Consider the following 18,805-nt stretch of genomic DNA (forward strand, 5'->3'; position numbering starts at 1 on the left):
AAACAAGTTCAAGTGCCTGAAGAGCATATTTACCGAAACAAATATGATTGTTCGAGATTGAGAAATTCATGTCTTGCTCCATAAGATTTAGGGAACAAAACAAGAGAACAATAGCCCAGCAAAAGGTTGACTATACAAAAACATTATCCTTGGACGTGACTTTGGAATCTTAGCCTGGGTTCGTGAGGCTCTAATAACGCCACTCACCAACTCCAATTACTGGAACCTCTTAGACAGCAACACGCATCATCTTATCGTCGAACAGTATGTCACCTCATTGATGAGTGTACAGACAGTGAAGTAAATCCGTGCTCTTATGGCCGAAAAATAAACAAAATATGTGCAGGTGTACAGTGCTTCAAAACTTGGTGTCTGTCGACTAAGGGCCGAACTTTTGCAATTTTAATGCTTTTGTCTGAGGTTAGGTTACATCTGCAATTCATGGAAATGAAGAAGGTACTAAACTAAATGCTTCCTTTCACGAGGAGTCAGTCCAAGCATTTCACCAAAACCCTACTTTCTTTTCACCCGTAAAGGAAAAAATAAAGCTACGATCGGATTAATCACTTTAATTATAGTAACACTAAAGACACACGTGCCTGCGATTCCGTTGCAATGCATGCGCGCATAGTTCTAGATCCATCGAAATGCTGGATTTTTCAATTACGTGTAGATCATCCCATCACGGATCAAAATACCTTGTAAATGAAGATGACGCTCGAAACATGCATACCAGATCATCTATCCAAATTCGTTTGCGTGCTGGATTATGTATTGACTGTTTCAAATGTTGCCCATCTCGCACTCAACTTAAAAAGGGGGAAAAAAGAAGAAAACCATCGACTTGTGCTTGTGCAGAAGAAATACAGGGCAACATGTCTAGAGCGTGGCAGTTGCTTTCATGGATACAATGATACAGTAAGAGGAAAGCGAGCACCACGATATGTCCTTGGCAATTGCCTTGAGCAGAGAACAAATTTATCATCGACGAAGGATCAGTACAGAAAGTTCACAGACGGGCCATGTCCTTCATGGTTTATTTCCCGCTATTGAGACGGGGAAGAGAAATAGTACATTTTTCTAGTACATATTGTGAGGCATTCTCTTCGGACTAGAAAAGACTCGTCTAAGACATAACATGAGAATGTGGAAGAGATGTGAAGGCAAAGCCGGTTCCTACTAGTTTCTCTACTCTTGGAAAGGGAAAGAGTCGTGCCTTGGCATAACATGAATGAAGCAACTACGTTGAGAACAAAACTGTTTTCATGCATTCTGCATCAGAAGCGCTCTTCAAGATCCCATGACTTCAGTAGGATGCCCATCCAGACTGCATCGTTCCATTCTCCAAAGGCCGGGTCCCAGACAGAGATGAGGTTGAATCGAACCAGCCGAGCTTGGTGAGAAGCTTGTCAATCAGTTCACCGATTAAGAAAGAGACTCCTGATGCCATGAACCCCATAATGACATAGTATAGCACTGTCTTGAAGTAAGTTTTAGGTGGCTTCCCAACATGGGCTTTCCCTATGGCAAGTAGGAAAATGCAAAACAGAGAAGCGCCCGCAACAGCGGCGAGCTTGTAGTCCCTATTGTCACTCTCCCTAAATGAGAATGCATAAGTGATCGGAGCCACACAGCCAAAGATTATGAACGATAAAATGGCTACTATTGCGTGCAGGGGAAAGTGCTGTCTCTTTCCTAGCACCTCTTGGTACCGGTCTACTTGCTCGGTACCTTGACTGGGCTGCTCATTCTTCAACTCTCTAAGCTGCAAAAACTTACATTTATTACAACAAGAGCTGGACAAAAGTTAGCCGGAGCTAACAATGACAAGTTCTCACATCCTCGAATAGATTGGCTTTATCACAAGAAGGTATGGTTCTGTGCTAACTAACTCATCCTCAAGTCCTGTTTGGACGAAGTTTCTATTGGCAAAGCAATCTAGTAAACTTTAAAAGAAATCGGCGATGTGATAAAAATTATGTGGGAAGACATAAAGATCACTAATGAGATGCCTGACATGGATAAAAGAGAATTACTCACGTTATGGGCGATGACGAAAAGTCCTCCAAACAGATTAGCCAATCCCAAACCTAAGGTGTTCACTGCATTCGTATATAAAAAGGTTTAAAGAACAATAAGAAACCATGAGAACCGAAATGCAGTAAACGTATTTATAGCAGAACTATTTAAAAGAAAAGTAAACACAGAATGTCTGTAAGGCAACATCATTGATATCTAACAGTACGGTTAGGCACTGAAGAATAAAAAGGTGGAAGTAATGTGAGCCAAACAAAACACTTACACAAGGACAGAGAAAACTTGTAGGGCACTAAGCAATCAAATCAGTAATTTTGATCAGTGAAATCAAGCATCATATGTATGCAGCTTTTCACACTAAATATGTTAGAAATTATTATAAAAAAAAAATAAGCCAAATTTTGAATTGAACCCAAATGTATTTCAGATTTGTGTAAAGCTGGAATACGCGTGAAGGATAAGCAGTTTACAGCACATTATTCAATGGACGAAATTTGGGTACATACATGTGGCGGCACCAGCTCCCGCTGCAGATGACACGACAGCTAGACTTGTTGTTGATTCTATCAAGCCACCGTAGACAATGCTCTTTAAAATATCCCATTCACGAGGTTGACGGACTTCAGCAACTAGTGGCTCTTCAGCTAGTGGCGAAGTTCCAGTTTGTTGTGGTACTTCCACTCGTGCTACAATATCACTCGTCTGTGCTGTTTTGGCAGGTGCCACTTTTGCCGTCCCTCTATCAATGTCAACTATGACATCATCTTCTGCATTTGTGATCAACAGAGTCATGACTAGATACTTGAGCTATAAATAGGTGCAGAAACATTGCTGTAAGAAGTCTATGTTCACAGGAGAAAGAGTGAGCAGAAACCCAGAAAAGTCGGTGAGTGGTGTCTTGCACCTTAAATGAATATCTCTTGCGAAAATAGTTTTCGCAATCAGCTCTGGCGAGGTTAAAGATCAGAAAGCATGAATATTCTGTCAATGAGATGTACTACTGTCTCATGTAACTTTCTCTGTTAGTGAAGGAGCTATAAAAGTTTACAGGAGTTATCCTTTCAGGAACAGGAGCTCCTAAATGAGAACTTATACAGATTCCAGCTACAGAGAAATTGAATGGATTATGAATGGCATTCAGTCGAACCAGCAAAAGTATCCCAATATTCAAGCAGTACGCTTGGAAAACGGATGAATACACAACATGTGCGTGGCTTATCAACAAAGAGATGCATACAGAGAAACACGCACACACGACATATTGGAATAGAACGGTGATTAGGCCAGCAGTAAGTTTGAGAGAAGACAAACCAAGTTCGTTAGTACGTCAACAGGGGTGCATGCGTTGTGTGGACATGTTTGTGTGTGCATTCTCCAATTACATGCTACAGACACCAAGAAGGCATGAATTTCACATACCAGTGGTCTTTTTGACAGCATCTCTTAATTCCTTTCCAGCATTAATCGCCTGTTGGATGTTAATTGCAGAGTCCGCAACTTTCTGCGATTCAGATCGAGAAGGTTGAGCTGGGGATGGTAAAACCTCTGTAATTGCAGAAGGAGCACTCACAGCTGCATGAGTTTCACCTGCAATTGATGTCATCAAAAGCTCCAGCATTTCAATTGCACAATGTACAAGAGACATAATGAGATTCACTTGTTAAACTAAACTAAACTAGATTCAATTGATACTACACAGCATTACTTTACAGCATTTTATCAAGAAAATCATGCACTGCACATATCGCTATATTGAAGCATAATTTAGACGTTAATGCTCTTGGATCCTGGGCGTATGGTGATTGTAAGTAGAATTCTCGCTATATGGTTAACACTATAGAGAATGTTCTGATTTTAACAAAGACTAGCATGTTTGACTCATTAAATTCTGTCCAGGATGATTGTTCTGATCTTTTCTTTCTTCTTTTTACCCCCTTTTCTTTTTGAGGATAATGACTATTCAGAGTAGGGGATCAATATCTGAGAACTTGTTGACAAGCCCCGATTGCTTGAGTTTAGAGGGAAGGGGAGAATATTGAGCTGTAAGTCCCATTGAACTGTTCTAATGGTCGTTCACTTTCTTTCTCCCATGGATAAGACGAAAAGATTTCCAGGAGCACCGAGGTAGTCTCTATCTGGTTCATCATGCACCAAATCCATCCATCGAATAAGGGTTAATGCCACGAAAAACCCTAAACTGGTACACCCGTGATAAATTTACCCCATTAATTTACATTGGCCAAAAAATGTTTATAACACAGTCCATCATTAGAATGTTGCTGTTGATTTAACATGCTTACAAAAAAATGAACGAATAAGATAGAAAGGTGTAACGAACATATGAATATGTCAAGAAGATTTAGTGTGCATTCTCAATATCTTCTGTTAAAATTGATGTGAACAATTACAATCTCATGATGCCCTAAAAACTGGGCGAATAATAGACACCACAGCCATACTTTTCAAGCGAGCGTAAGAGCACGCTGCCGTCTCTCTCTTTTGTAGATTGAAAGAACTCTTTCCAAGACAACCAATTGAGTCCCTATCTATATTGAAAAGCATATCGAAAAAATCTATATCATGTTGTTGTCAAAGAGCTTTTACTAATTAAGGATGATAAATTCTATGCCTTAGATGCATGGAATTTGCAATGTCAGAAGGACACACAAATATGAAAATGACAGCGACTATTGGTCCTTAACAAAGCTCGTATAGGCACGCACAGTTTCAAAGCTGTGAAGTTGTAAGAAGGTTTTTTCTTGGTTACAGGATATAAACTTTTCTGGCAAATGCTCATGATGGAATTGCTAAATCATGGACTGCAGGGCAACAGATTACCTGGCTGAATAACTGTTGTCCCCTTCCATGGTGGAAAAAGGGGGAAGAATGCACTACTTTTTGCCACGGGAACCTCTGAAGGATCTTGCACTTTTTCTTTTCCCTTTCCAAAAAGCCAGAACAATTTAGCTCCGTCTCCTGCTAAGGAAAAAATAGTAGTTCAGTTCCCACTCTATGATTGGAAACTAAACACAACATGGACGGACAACATAATCCTTTCAGTTCGTTGTTTAGTCTTTGAAGTCTCAGTTCTAAGTAACTTTGCCATTTACTTGGCTTGTTTGGTATCGCACCTGTTGATATAGATTCCAATGAGATAATTACAATCTGTTACAAAATATTTTCTCTGTAAGTATTAAGTAGCTTATACTCAAGGATTCCTAACGTGTTCTTAACCAACAGAAAGAGTCATATCTGTGACAAACCAAGTTGTAAGAAACACGGAATTAGAAGGTGCCTAAAAGAAATAACTATTCAGCACAAATGGTGAGCTTCCATAGCAATGAGAAATAGAAAAGCACCTGTGCGAATGATAATACTGAAACACGACAGACATCTAAAAGCTTCTCGCTCTCCATCATTATGGTAACCATCGACTTCAGGCGTTGGAATATTATCTATGACTGCAGGAGTTGGAGTCTCATCAATGCTAGGAATTGCATCAACACTGCAATACTCCTCCACCCCAGTTACAGGTTGAGGATGTAGTTCAGAGATAGTTGTTTCTTCGATGTTGTCATGTTCCTCTCTGTGACGTTTCTTTCTACGAAGGATTACCTTTCTTGTTATACAAGAACGACAATTGGGACAGTACAAATCGTGAGTATTTTGCTTCTCTAGCACCTTCTCGACATCAAATTCTGTCTCTTCAGGGTTAAGTTCTTCTATCAGATCTACTTCTTCAACTACTTCACTCTCCTTAGAATACGTGTTTTTCTCTTCAGATGACTTTCTTGGAGACAACAAAGCCAAGTCCAAAAATCTCTCATCTCCAGAATTTCCAATATCTTGATGATCAACCTGAGAGCTTAGAAAAGTGCTGAACCTCTGTGCTGCAACATCCGAGGTTACATGCACTGTCTCTGTTTCATACGAAACTTGTTCAATATGGCTGTATTCCGTCTTGACAATTGTTTGGATGGATTCCGTACCTGCAATGGTTCGGAAGACAAGCATCGTCATTATTTGTTTATCCAGAGTGGCATGCAAGTCCCCATCACGAGCAAGTATCATACAAAATATAACAGCATCGTGTGACCATCTACAGGTACACCCATGAATCATCGGATTGGACTATCTTTCACCTTGGAAAAACCCACTTACAAAGAAATATAGCTCTCAAGAAAAAAGCTAACTTGAATTAGTTAATCAGAAAATGCTCCACAAATCGGAAGCTCATAAGGATTAAAGGCTATAAATTACATCAACCAACGCAAGCCCTCGAGAGTCACCAGGGGAATATCCCTCATTCAAGTGCAGTGCAAATGAAATCACAGACAGAAACCACTACTATGCCATAAGATCTATGCCCTAGCAATCAGTTTGTATAATCACCCACATTCCTATATAGTCTAATACGAGCCCCGCTCTTTTTCTCGTTTACCAGAAACAAAGAATGCATCCGTCTAACCATGTCTAGTCACACGAAGCTATAGAGTCAAAAACGAGATGAGTGTTTAACTTTAGAACTACCCAGAAAATGGTTCGAGATGGTGTAACCAATAAAGAACTCAAAAATCACCCAGAAATCAAAGGAGGTTCGCAGACAAAGAGGAACCTTGTCCAGCTGGATCAAACGGAGTTCAATGGAACTAATCCTCCAATGCTAAGTCCAAAACAAATATGCTAATAAAGCAGATCAGATTAAGCGATGGAAAAGACAAAAGACTAATGGAGTCGAGCGAGTGAGTGGGTGAGTTAAGGGGCGTTTGGTAAGGCTTCCGTTTCTTTATTTTTCTGTTCTTCTGTTTCCTGGAACAAAAAAAGAACAGAAATCCGTTTGATAACGCATTTTATTTTTCTATTTCCTGGAATAGAAAAGTGGCCAAGAAATAGATTTGGAGCAGAAATAAAAAGTAAAAAAAATTTACTTCTTTATTTCTAGAAATAGAAATAGAAATAGAAAGGTCCGGTCCTCAAGCCGTGACCTCAGCTCCTCCTCCATCCTCTGTCGTTTGCAAACCGTCTCAAAGCACCGGTCCGGTCTATTCTTGGCAGAAATAATAAAAAAATTATAAAAAATTAATTAAATTATAAAAAATTCAAAAAATTCAAAAAATTCATAAAAATTATAAAAATTCTCAGAAAATCCATAAAAATCAGAAAAACTCAGAAAACCCATAAAAATTTGCAAAATTCCGAAATTGAAAAAATTAAAAAAAATTCATAAAAAGCTTTCTGGAAAATAAAAAGAGACAAATTTCGGGAAAGTAAAAAGTTTTAATAAACTTTTCCCCAAAAAAAACAAAAATAAAAAATTCACATAATGGCTTAAAATAAATTAAAAAATTCCGAAAATTCATAAAAATTAGAAAAATTTCAGAAAAATCCCATAAAAAATTAGAAAATTAAAAAATTCCCAAAATTCATATAAATCAGAAAAATTCTCAGAAAATCCATAAAAATCAGAAAAACTCAGAAAACCCTTAAATATTTGCAAAATTCCAAAATTGAAAAAATTAAAAAAATTTCATAAAAAACTTTCTGAAAAATAAAAAGAAACAAATTTAGGGAAAGTAAAAAATTTTAATAAATTTTACCCCAAAAAAATATAAAAAAAATTCACATAATGGCTTAGAATATCTGTGGCCACTCATTTTGAGTGAAATTTAAATTTTTGAAGTGCCTAAGTGGTATTTTTGAATATTCCTTAGTTTATGGATTAAAAGGGGTTTTAAACCCCTAAAAAGGATTAGACAAATAAATCATGCTTATTGATTTTTTTCACTTATAACTTGTACTTATAGTTAAATAAAAGATATAGATTTGAATGCAAAAAAATTGGGAATAAAAATTTTGTCCAGTTACCAAACACATTTCTGTTCTAGAAATAGAAATTTTGTGCAGTTACCAAACGCATTATTTTGCTCAGAAACTCTTTCAGGAAATAGAAATAGAAAAAACTATTTCTGAAAAGAAATTATTTCCAGAAATAGAAACGTTACCGTACGCACCCGGGTCGTTTTGGTAAATGCCAATAGTCTGTGTGTTCGTCACTTCTTCACCTGGTCCTTGCTCTGCTTCAGTCTCTGGTCCTTGTTCTTCAACACCATTTTTCCCATCATTCACCTCTTCAACCAATTCTTGTTCTGCTTCTGGCTCTTCTTCTGCATGGGTACGATTGTTGCTGGTGCTACCGTTGGTTGAACTGCCATTACCATTCCCAGAAACACCACTTTCATCGACACCATATTTTCGCGTTGTGGACTGCCTTCTCAGTAGACTCACTTCCTCTTCCTCCACTTCCACTTTCAGATTATATTCTTCTTCTTGTTGCAGTTGAGCTTGAACCTCCATTGACAGCGAGACAGAGAGACAGAGAGAGATACGAGATACGAGGAAGATAGACGCACCAAAGAACCACTGTTCAGATTTGCCTTTGTGTACACATAACAGGGAGGCTTCAGGTAATGTGCTGAGGCTTCAAGGATTTGTTTAGTCCACACCTCCACCATTTATTGTCCATCTGGGTCAACGTCAATGATAATATAGTAACAAAAAACGAAACAAAGTATTGATTCGGGTCACACGTATCTTAAGACCAGACTGTGTGGTGCGAGTGTGAGTGTGGAACGAACGTTGCGAGTTATTGATAACACCGCGGCGACTCTCGTCCATCTCTCTTTCTCTTTCCTCTTTCATATCTCATCCGTTCCCCAACTACCAGTAAACAAATTGGACATTATTGTTCGGCAGTGTTTGGAAATTGGAATGTGATGCATGTGCTTGATCTGTGTCTTCAAGTGTGAACTCCAGGATCACACGCAGAGGGAATCCTAGTGCGGATTATAATAATCATAAACACCACAGTGATGGGAACGCCTTGAAAGTCACATTAACTGGGCATTAATGATGAATGTTCCAATAGTCCCAGAGAGGGCGCATTTTGATGACAATGGACTAAGACCATGCTTTGGAAAAAATGGTTCTTTAGAGATTTTTTCGCAGTAAAACCAAAAGTGAGTCCTGGGTTCTCGCATTCAATTAATGCGATCGTGAATAACGATGACAGAAGTGCGAAGCAATGCACATGGGAGAAAGAAATGAATAACCCTGGCTTTGAATGACTCGTCATCTTCGTCAAAAGCTGTATTTGTTTCGCCTGTCAAAGTTACATTTAATATTTCCGTCAGGAGATAGTGGAGATTTGTTTATGGCATGCGATCGCCCGAGCGTGTCAGGCGCAAACGCAATCGCATTCAAGCTCACGTCGGAGCAGGAAAGTGCCACTTTAATCAGTAATTAACGAGACGTGATCTGTTCTTTCTTAGTGCTCGAGTGGTGGTGGTATCAAGACATGATCCTCTCGGGGCTGGCGTGAGCAGGTTTAGACGAAGTACGACGAGGAGGGTGAGATCCCAAACGCGAGTTGAATCTCCCACCTAACTTTTTCGCGCCCCTTTCTTTCTCGAAAGGACACACACACACTCGTGCAACACATGTTGTTTCTTTCATTTTCTATGGCCACGGAGACGATCGAAAGTTTGCATATACTGAGCTTGTCTCGGTTGGGAGACACGACCAAAGAACTTGGTCCCGGCTCTACGCTTTCACGAGATGAGGACAGCCCGTGATTTAATGCGCGAGGCCCGACTTCGTTAGGGTCATTTATTTTTTTGGCTCAGAAAAGTTAATGTCATCGCAACCACCTGCAGTGGATGGGATTGTTGGTTTCGAGGCCATTGTTGCAGCAGCTATCAATTCAAATCACGAGAGGATGCTTGTGCGTGTGGTGTTTGGTGAAATACCATTCGCCTTGTTTCAACCAATGCGCACTCCATCCATGGAGGAGGGTATTGGTTTGCGTCGTCCACTGAGTTTCCGACAATTGGATAGAGTAGATGCGGTCATACCAATTCCGGAATCAGTAAATATGTTGGTGCTTAAAATTGGATCGTACGCACTCAAATTCAATCCAGATCTGTGATGTGTTTGAAGCTTTTTAAGTTTTTATCGTATGTCGGCGAAATTTCCAACTCTTCAACTCCATCGGAACGTAGAAGATCGATTTTCTTTATATTACTAGGCGACCACTGTGTCTATATTCGATCCGAAATAGCACCGAAACATAAATTCAGTTTGTTGTTCCTCTTTCAAAATAGCAAGTAAATGGCAATGCATGTCCAACTTAAACAAATTTTAAGTACTAAAGCAGCATGATTGCAAAATTTATCTTGGAATGGATCGATAGTAATTTCTGGCTAGCTAGGCATGCTCAATGAAACATCCCAAAGTACGCACGCACCTAAACTCGCCTGAATCCTTCGACGCGGCATCAGAGTCCATCAACTCTATTAAAATCCCTCAACACGTTGGACTTCCAGACGTGCAACAAGACACCTCTCTTTCGTTTTGCAACCTCTGAGTTGGGTCCCGATGTCATTTAAACTGTGATTGATTATGTCAATCAATGCCAAATCAGAAACAAGGTTCTCAATCAATAACGTGCCTACTACGCTCCCTTCATAAATGAAAGTTGGCTCTCTGTCTAACCAACTCGTGGACGAAGACTGAAAGGCACCGCATGAGGTTAGGTCATCGAGTAAATGCAAGAACTGATTCGTACTTCATTTGGCCCTGAGTATGTTCATAGTCTTGCCAAATTAGAACAAATGGCCTAACTCGAGACACTAATCAATGTGGTCCAGTTAAGACACATGCTAAGCTTCATTCTTTTCTTGGAGGGGGCCCCAAAACTAGGACCAAGCACACGTCCTATGTCCATACATCATGGTCCACCTGAGTCACAAAGCAGTTCTTGGTCATTCATGCCTGACCCCATGCTGCGCTGGTAGGTTGAGCGCATTTAAGAAACACTGAGGACACCAAAGTCGCGCCTAGGAAGAAAACTATAATGCAAAGTTTCTTCTTTTTTGTTTGTTTATATGTACACATCTATTTCAAGATCCCGACTTAAGCTCCTGGATCCTGACAGATCCAAAATTTCCTGCACAAATCCAGGAAGAGACTATCTTCTCGAGCATAGGGCGAGAAATAGGTAGATCTTGCCCCGTTTGATCCTCGTTCAAGGTCATTCCAGCGTTAGAGCTTATTAAAAGTATCAATTCTAAAGACAACTTATACATATACAATTTACATGTCATTCTCACAGTCTAGCACCGCCCTTTTCTTTATGGCGCCTTGGCAGCAGTGCGTCGGTCTTGTTATGTGCAACATTACATCATTACTCGTTTGATGTGCGGTCAAAAGCCAAAACGCCATGACCTTAAATATGGTTGGTAATGCTTCAAAGAGGCGCATAACAACTTTCTATTCATCTCTAGATTTCGATGTAGACACTGTCCATTGTTTTGAGCTGCTCCAACTCTTCTCCTCTTGCAATTCCAGGATCAATATAACACAACTGAAACAAATGATTGAATCAGGCAATTCAGGCCCATAGTCATGACCTCAGGATTTAACAAAAAATCCCAGAAAAACAGTCTAACCTGGTATTGTGGCTTTCTTCAGAGTATGAACGCCCCTTTTTATAAGCTTCTGCCACCCGGCATTTCTTTTCAGTGATCTTTCCAGCGTAGCTGTTCTCTACATAAACACACAGGTAACTCATAAAATATTTGGCAAGCATGCAAATAAACAAGCACAAGTCTCACCGAACTATGGCTTTGACCATCGTGCAATGAAGTGATCATAGTTCGGGCAATTAAACAATGTATGATAACCCCTGAATAACTGGATATTGTGGATCTTGAATATCCAAAACACTGAAAGATATCAACCACTCCACTCTACGAGGAGTATGAGTTTTTAATTACTCTGAAGCAAAAAGTAAGACTTCTTTCAAATTTCCTAAACCAACGGGCAACAATATCTCTCTCTAACTGAGAGAAGAAATCTCAGACTGAAAGTTTTGAAAACTACTGGGAAGGTCAAAATATTATCTATACGCATTGTAATTGTGAGATTCTTTCTCTTTTTTTTCTTCCTTTGTGTAGGTGAATTTTTTCCTTTGCAGGGGCGAGAGGAGGGGGTGTTTAAAGTGGATTAATCTTATCAATACCCTAGGTTCATAATTACTTGCTAACAGAAACGACAAACCAATAGTATTATTCAGATCTTTTTCCTTCCAAGTACCTCTACCCATTCTCAAATTTTTTTTGCCGATAATATTCATGATCAGTATTCACACATTCAGGTAGAGTGCGAGAGTGCCTTTTCTTAATACAAGTTCTAGCAGATCAGCAACCTATGTTTTAAGAAGGCTCTCATAACAAATTTAAGTTTCAGAAGAGGCATTCCACTTGCGACCTACCCAAAGTTCCTTATTCAATTCTCACTTTAATAAGAAGCATCTTTTGTTCGTCCTCCCCAAGCTTCATTAGTCAATTCTGTTTCCTTTGTCCGTCAAAAACATCGGTATAGCATGATAAAACTTCTGCTTTGAGTGAGGAACTTTATACGAAATAGCTTTTTATTAGATCCCTATATTGCTGTCTTAAGAACACTCCAAAATAGGAGAGATTGGCTCCAAGCTACATAGGTTCCAGACCGGGAACATAGAACTTACCTTGTCAGAGCAGGTTCCCTGTATTTGGAACTGAGAACCGAAAAGGGTCCCTTAGAAACCGGCCTGGAACCGGCTCTGCCCCCTTTTTTCTACAACTCTGTAAAATTTTAGCCATATAATTGTGAATTAAGGATAACATGTCATGTCAACGACTTTAAGCAAATTGCTTAAAGCACTGATAGAGTACCTAGGCCACCCAGATTCGATCCCCATATCTAACTTATTTGTTATATTTTTTTACAAAGTAAAAATAGGTTATAATCACAGCATAAAACCAGAAACCAAACCGGTCAAGGCCAGTTCTCTGACTTTTTACTCACGAACCTACTCGTGCCCCTTGTGAACCAGCATGGAACCAATTGGGTGAGGCTGGTTGGGTGCAGTTCCCAGGTTGAACCTGCCGGTTGCTCACCTCTACTCCAAAGCTAACTGAAATTTCTACTGCAAAATCTAACTAGGCTATCAATATTGCTATCTTGGAACAAAGACCTCCCAATGCTTTCTGATATCCCATCACAACAGTCTATTGCTCCCAGTCCTAACTTAAACATAGTTCACTCACCACTTTTGGCTGAGGCTAGGACACATCCAACAGTATATTATGTATTAGTAGCACATGTCCTGCCTTGTTTATACCTTTTGAAAATAAAGATAAGGAACAATTCACTAGCACGATAGTGGATACTTACATGACCAGGGTCAAGTACTAAGAGATTGCATTTCTGCATCCCCTTTCGTTGATGTTTGACTTGAATCCCAACGATGGTTCTTGAATGTCCATCATGTTCAAAATAAAGAGGCCTGCTCACAAAAGCACTCAAATGTAGTATTTATCAGACACTAGAGATCCAGGCATTAGTAATATGATCAGGATAACATTATATCAAGGCAATCACTTACGTCTTTCTGCTAATTGGGACACAACTCAAACAATTATTTATGAAGCTTTTATCTGAAAAGTATCTCCACACCCAATCAGTAAGGACCACCTGACCCTTACTAGATCTGGCAGCACTTATGCCCAGATCCTCATTACTGCTATCTGAAACTTGATCGTGCTGAATGTAAGAACAGCCAGCGCGTCCTATGGAGGAACAAACTTCAGGGGAAATCTGTTTCCTCTTGGCCAAATATCTATCCATTGGGCCATGAATCCGAACTGCATTCCCTTTTTCTCTTGCTCTTACGCTTTGTGAGTCTATTCTAGAACCAGGAACAGATAGAAAGAGTGATTCAAGGTTCTTTGGACCAAAATCCACTATCCTTGCCCGAAGCCCAAAAGAACGAAAAAGAGCAGCACATTCAGTAGCTCCGATCCAACTACTAGAACCGTAGATTTTGTGATTGAAATGTTCTGATCCAACTTCATCAAAGCCCCTCCTCCAAGAAATCTCGAGCCATCTCTGAAGCGACACGATATCAGGAACAAATCCTGAACCACCAAATAGCCCCTCTTTCGCTTCCTGCCTTTCCGCTAGTAAGTGAGAACTGAGCATTTGGCTATTACGCCAACCACAGCCCCAGCCAACATCCTCAGATTTAGTGCTCTGAAAATGATCGATGTAACTACAAAGTATACATGTAGACTGCTCAGCGTCTAACTCAAGACATCTCTTTAACAAGGCCATTAAACCATCTTCAACTTTGTAGAAGCTACTTATTGTTTGCAAACTGACTAGATGGAAGATCTCATCCTCCAAATCACTGGGAGTCCTTCCATCACACCTTGTTGCGTCCACTTCAGCAGCTTTATGACATTACTTCCTTCAACTTATCTATTTCCAGTTGATTGGTCTATGAAACAAACATTAAGTTACTGAAATTAGCATTACGGGCATGTTCATAAACAAAAAAGAAGCACGCATGTCTATTGTAGCATACTCCCTTCTTTCTGATCACACTCTGTATGTTGGAAGTTGCACAAAAGTCAACAGCTTTTTATGCTAACAATGGTTCTTATTCTTATAAAATTGGATTTGTATGTTTTTGACAGAGAGAGAAACATACCTTCAAACCACCTCCATGTGTTGGTTTTATCAAAACGGGATAACCGATCTTCTGCTTCCGACCTCATAAAGTCAATGTCCTGTTCAGCACCATGATATCCAGGCACAAGTGGAACCCCAGCAGAACCCATTATCTTTTTTTGATGCACTGGATAAGCATATACTATCATTCAAAGAGTAAAGATACAGAATTCTTGTCTCCCACATGGAACCAATTAAGCAGACCTAATTAGCATCGAAACAGTGAACATACGTTGGCAGAAGGTTCCTCTTTCATACCTTTTGTCACCCACGTCTCTAATAGCTGATGCAGGAGGACCAATGATAGTGAGGCCATTTTCTTCACAGAGCTGAGCAAATTCAGCTGACTCTGACAGAAAACCATATCCTGGGTGGATAACCTACTTATCAAAAAAGATAGCCATGCTGAAAGCATGCCCCACGCGTACTAAAAAATTAGGCAATTGCAATCTACTGAATTAACAGAGATTCAGTTAATACAGAGCAGATATCCATAACCCTTCAACCGCTCTCTCAGCCAACAGAAGGCCACCTAACTTGGGATTTAGAGCAACACGCATAAAGGCAAGAAACAATTGGGAAATGTTAATTCGTCCAGACACATGGTAACAATTTGAGAAAGAGAAATGCTCCCTCAGCATTCATCAGGATAGCGCACATAATTTCATCATCCGTCCAAAGCTCACGATGTCGTAGAGTAGCACTAAGTTCACCGAGGCAAAACTAAATGAGAATTACTGAGCTCCGATACTTGAAACTCACAATCTCACAAGTTTCCTCCACCGTCACCAATTCCATTCATTCCAAGCTGACAACCATTGCTCTAACGAACACGATCATTGCTCACAAACCAGTATCAAACATGCCACATGCGAAATCCCACGTCCTCCAACACCAGCGATTACACGCGTTTCAACCAGCAGGTTAGTTAGTTCTCAACCCCTCACCTAAGCACCGGTGCGAAGCGCGGCGTCGATGATGGACGCCCCACTGAGGTAACTGAGGCGAGCCGGAGCGGGGCCGATGCGGACGGCCTCGTCGGCGGACCTGACGTGGAGAGCGTCGGCGCCGGTGTCGCTGTAGACGGCGACGGTCCGAACCCCCAGCTTCCTCGCCGTCCGCATGATCCTGCAAGCTATCTCGCCTCGGTTTGCCACCAGTATAGGAGAGATGGCGCTTGGATCCTTGAGCAAAGTTTGAATTTTCAGAAGCCACCTGTGAAGCTTCTTCAAGATTCACTGCCAACGGAGTAAAAGTGGAGTGTGTGGCTCCAATTATCCTTGCCAACTCATGCGCCTTTAAGTAAACCTTCTTGTCACCAACAGTAAACTGAATCCAATTTGGGGACAGAATTGAAAGATTGGAATAGAAGTAGGCAGTTAATTCAAGCATAAGTATTGACAGATTGAAGGCAAAATTCATAAATCCCTAATTTCTCAAACAAGTGCTGTACAGAAATGCTAGCCTTCTCCAGGTATTCGAAATCTACAGTCCTATTGTCCATTACCCCTCTAGCAAGTAACAACTTGTAGCACATATGATGCGCAGTGCTTCTGAACAAGCCTCCTGTTCCAGGCAAACCAGATGCTATGCCCACCTTTATCTCAAAAGTCTAAAAAAATCGTGCATCATCATTAGGAACAACAAATTTTGAGGCACTAGTGGACTTAAGGCTTACATGAACCGATTTCTTTTCAGAAGGAGTTGAAGTTTCTCCAACTTTTTCTTTGCCCTTTCTGGAGGAAGTCTCTTGTGGGGTAGAGCTGGTTGGAACTTGTTTAGATTTAGTGCAGTATTCAGAATAGGTTTGCACAAGGTGAGTTTCAGAGCGAAGATCGTTGTCTTTCAGACAAGCAAGAAGCACCGACTCAGAGAACTGACCCCTTCGTTGTCTTTCATCGTCGAAGTGAACGATGTTGGTCCAGGCCGACCCCTTCGCTTTGATAAATTTTCCACACACGTTTAATGCTGAGTTGGTGTCGCTTCGAAAATCAGTTTTACCGGACGATTTTGGTGGAGACGATCGCTGAGTTGGTGTCGCTTCAGAAGAGTCTTCAGGATGGTCGGATTCTGAGTCTGAAACTTCTAAATATTCCGCCGGTGCGGTAGACTTTGAGTCTTGATTGAGAATACGGGAAGATCTTCTACGGGCCACCATCTTGACCGACATTATGATCACTTTTGGAGACGAAAGTTTCGATCTTTGGAGAAAGAAGAGGAGAGTCTCTGAATATCGGAAGGGTTTTGAGAGTAAAAGATCGTACTGATAGGGTTTTGAAAAGAGAAGGACGGGTTTAAAAAGGAGGTTGATAAGTTTTAGAAGGAAAAGTTACTTTTAGAAAATAAAAAGATATCCCAAACAAGGAAGAAGAAAATATACTCTTTGAAGCTTAACCAAACATGATTATATCATAATAATATATTAAGCACATTTAATCAGATAAATTAGAATACATACCTGATTTGCTTCCAAAAGTAACGATTATAAAAATATCCTGCCAAAAATATCCAAAAAAAAAACCCGACAAAATTTGAATAAGGAACGTACCTTTCTTTGTGAGTCTGAAAAATGTTCAGACTGAGAGTACTTGAGTCTGAAAAATTCCTGTCTATCAAACACTTCAAGAAAATGGATAAGTGATGCACAGTTTGTCTCTTATGAATTCAAATGAAGATTTATCAAGAGGTTTTGTAAATATATCAGCTAATTGATTCTTAGAATCAATGAATTGAATATTTACATCACCATTTTGAACATGATCTCGAATAAAGTGATGCTTGATTTCAATATGCTTAGCTCGAGAATGAAGAATTGGGTTCTTTGTCAAATTGATTGCACTTGTGTTGTCACATTTGATTGCAACACTTGATTCTTCAATATCAAAGTCTTGTAATTGCTGCTTCATCCACAGAATCTGTGCACAGCAACTTCCCAATGCTACATATTCTGCTTCTGCTGTAGAAAGTGCAACTGTATTTTACTTCTTTGAGTACCGGGATACCAACATATTTCCAAGAAGTTAACATGTACCTGAAATACTTTTCCTGTCCACTTTACATCCAGCTAAATCAGCATCAGAATATCCAGTAAGAGTAAAATCTGAATCTTTGGAATACCAAAGACCTAACATTGGATATGTTCCAATGTATTTGATTATTCTCTTTACTGCAGAAAAATGAGATTCCATTGGGTCTGATTGAAATCTCGCACACATACAGATACTAAAAAGAATGTCAGGTCTAGATGCAGTTAGATACAATAATGAACCTATCATGCTTCTATATACCTTATGATCAACCTTTTTACCATTTTCATCTTTGTCCAGTTTGGATGAATGAGACATGGGAATGTCTGTTTTCTTTCAATTCTGTAATCCAAACTTCTTGATAATCTCCTTTGCATACTTTTCTTGGCAAATGAACGTACCATCTTTGGTTTGTTTCACTTGAAGGCCAAGAAAGAATGATAATTCTCCCATTATACTCATCTCGAACTCGTTCTGCATATTCTTTGAGAATTCCTTACAAAGCAATTCGTTAGAGGATCCAAAGATAATATCATCAACATAAATTTGAACAAGTAGGAAATCCTTACCCTTTCTCTTAACAAATAGAGTTGTATCAACCTTACCTTTGGTGAAGCCATTTTGCAGAAGGAAGTTACTTAACCTTTAGTAGCAAGCTCTGGGTGCTTGTTTCAGACCGTAAAGAGCCTTCTTGAGTCTGTAGACATAATCAGTTTTTCTAGGTTCTTCGAAACCAGGTGGTTGTTCCACATATACTTCTTATTTGATATATCCATTCAGAAAGGCACTTTTCACGTCCATCTGAAATAATTTAAAGTTATGAAAACAAGCATAAGCTAATAGTAGCCGAATGGCTTCTAACCTTGCAACTGGTGCATATGTTTCATCATAATCTATGCCTTCTTCTTGAGAATAGCCTTTTGCAACCAGTCTTGCTTTGTTTCTTGTAACTTTCCCTTTGTCATCCAGTTTGTTTCTGAATACCCATTTTGTTCTAATTACTGGATGATTTTTGGGTCTTGGCACAAGCTCCCATACTTTATTGATTCTGAATTGCTGAAGTTCCTCCTGCATTGCATCGATCCAGCTTTCATCTGATAAAGCTTCACCAACTTCTTTTGGTTCTATTT

General features: G+C 39.7%; 1 protein-coding gene and 1 pseudogene across 1 annotated transcript; both read right to left on the reverse strand.

Moving 5' to 3' along the window:
• Positions 1-946: 946 nt before the first annotated feature.
• On the reverse strand, positions 947-8,932 carry LOC115680599 (membrane protein of ER body-like protein). The gene is made up of 7 exons (XM_056303565.1): positions 8,049-8,932; positions 5,397-6,026; positions 4,876-5,013; positions 3,457-3,624; positions 2,544-2,804; positions 2,041-2,102; positions 947-1,765 (listed from the first exon to the last, which is right to left on the reverse strand). Exons 1-7 carry the CDS (start codon positions 8,389-8,391, stop codon positions 1,307-1,309), a joined length of 2,061 nt encoding a protein of 686 aa, XP_056159540.1. The 5' UTR covers positions 8,392-8,932; the 3' UTR covers positions 947-1,306.
• A 2,227-nt stretch (positions 8,933-11,159) lies between these two features.
• Positions 11,160-15,773, reverse strand: LOC115680642 (uncharacterized; annotated as a pseudogene).
• Between the last annotated feature and the right edge of the window lie 3,032 nt (positions 15,774-18,805).

The sequence above is a fragment of the Syzygium oleosum genome, unplaced genomic scaffold, assembly GCF_021117445.2.
Source record: "Syzygium oleosum isolate NSW1041296 unplaced genomic scaffold, Sole_v2.1 Sole_v2.28, whole genome shotgun sequence".
NCBI lineage: Eukaryota > Viridiplantae > Streptophyta > Magnoliopsida > Myrtales > Myrtaceae > Syzygium > Syzygium oleosum.

What these genes read in the sequence shown, in the direction of transcription:
- LOC115680599 (XM_056303565.1), bottom strand. Translation starts at nt 8,391, where the DNA reads ATGGAGGTTCAAGCTCAACTGCAACAAGAAGAAGAATATAATCTGAAA. An exon ending in GACAACAGTTATTCAGCCAG is followed by an intron (nt 3,625 to 4,875) that starts GTAATCTGTTGC and finishes CATCAATTGCAG; the next exon opens with GTGAAACTCATGCAGCTGTG. An exon ending in GGGAGCTGGTGCCGCCACAT is followed by an intron (nt 2,103 to 2,543) that starts GTATGTACCCAA and finishes ATACGAATGCAG; the next exon opens with TGAACACCTTAGGTTTGGGA.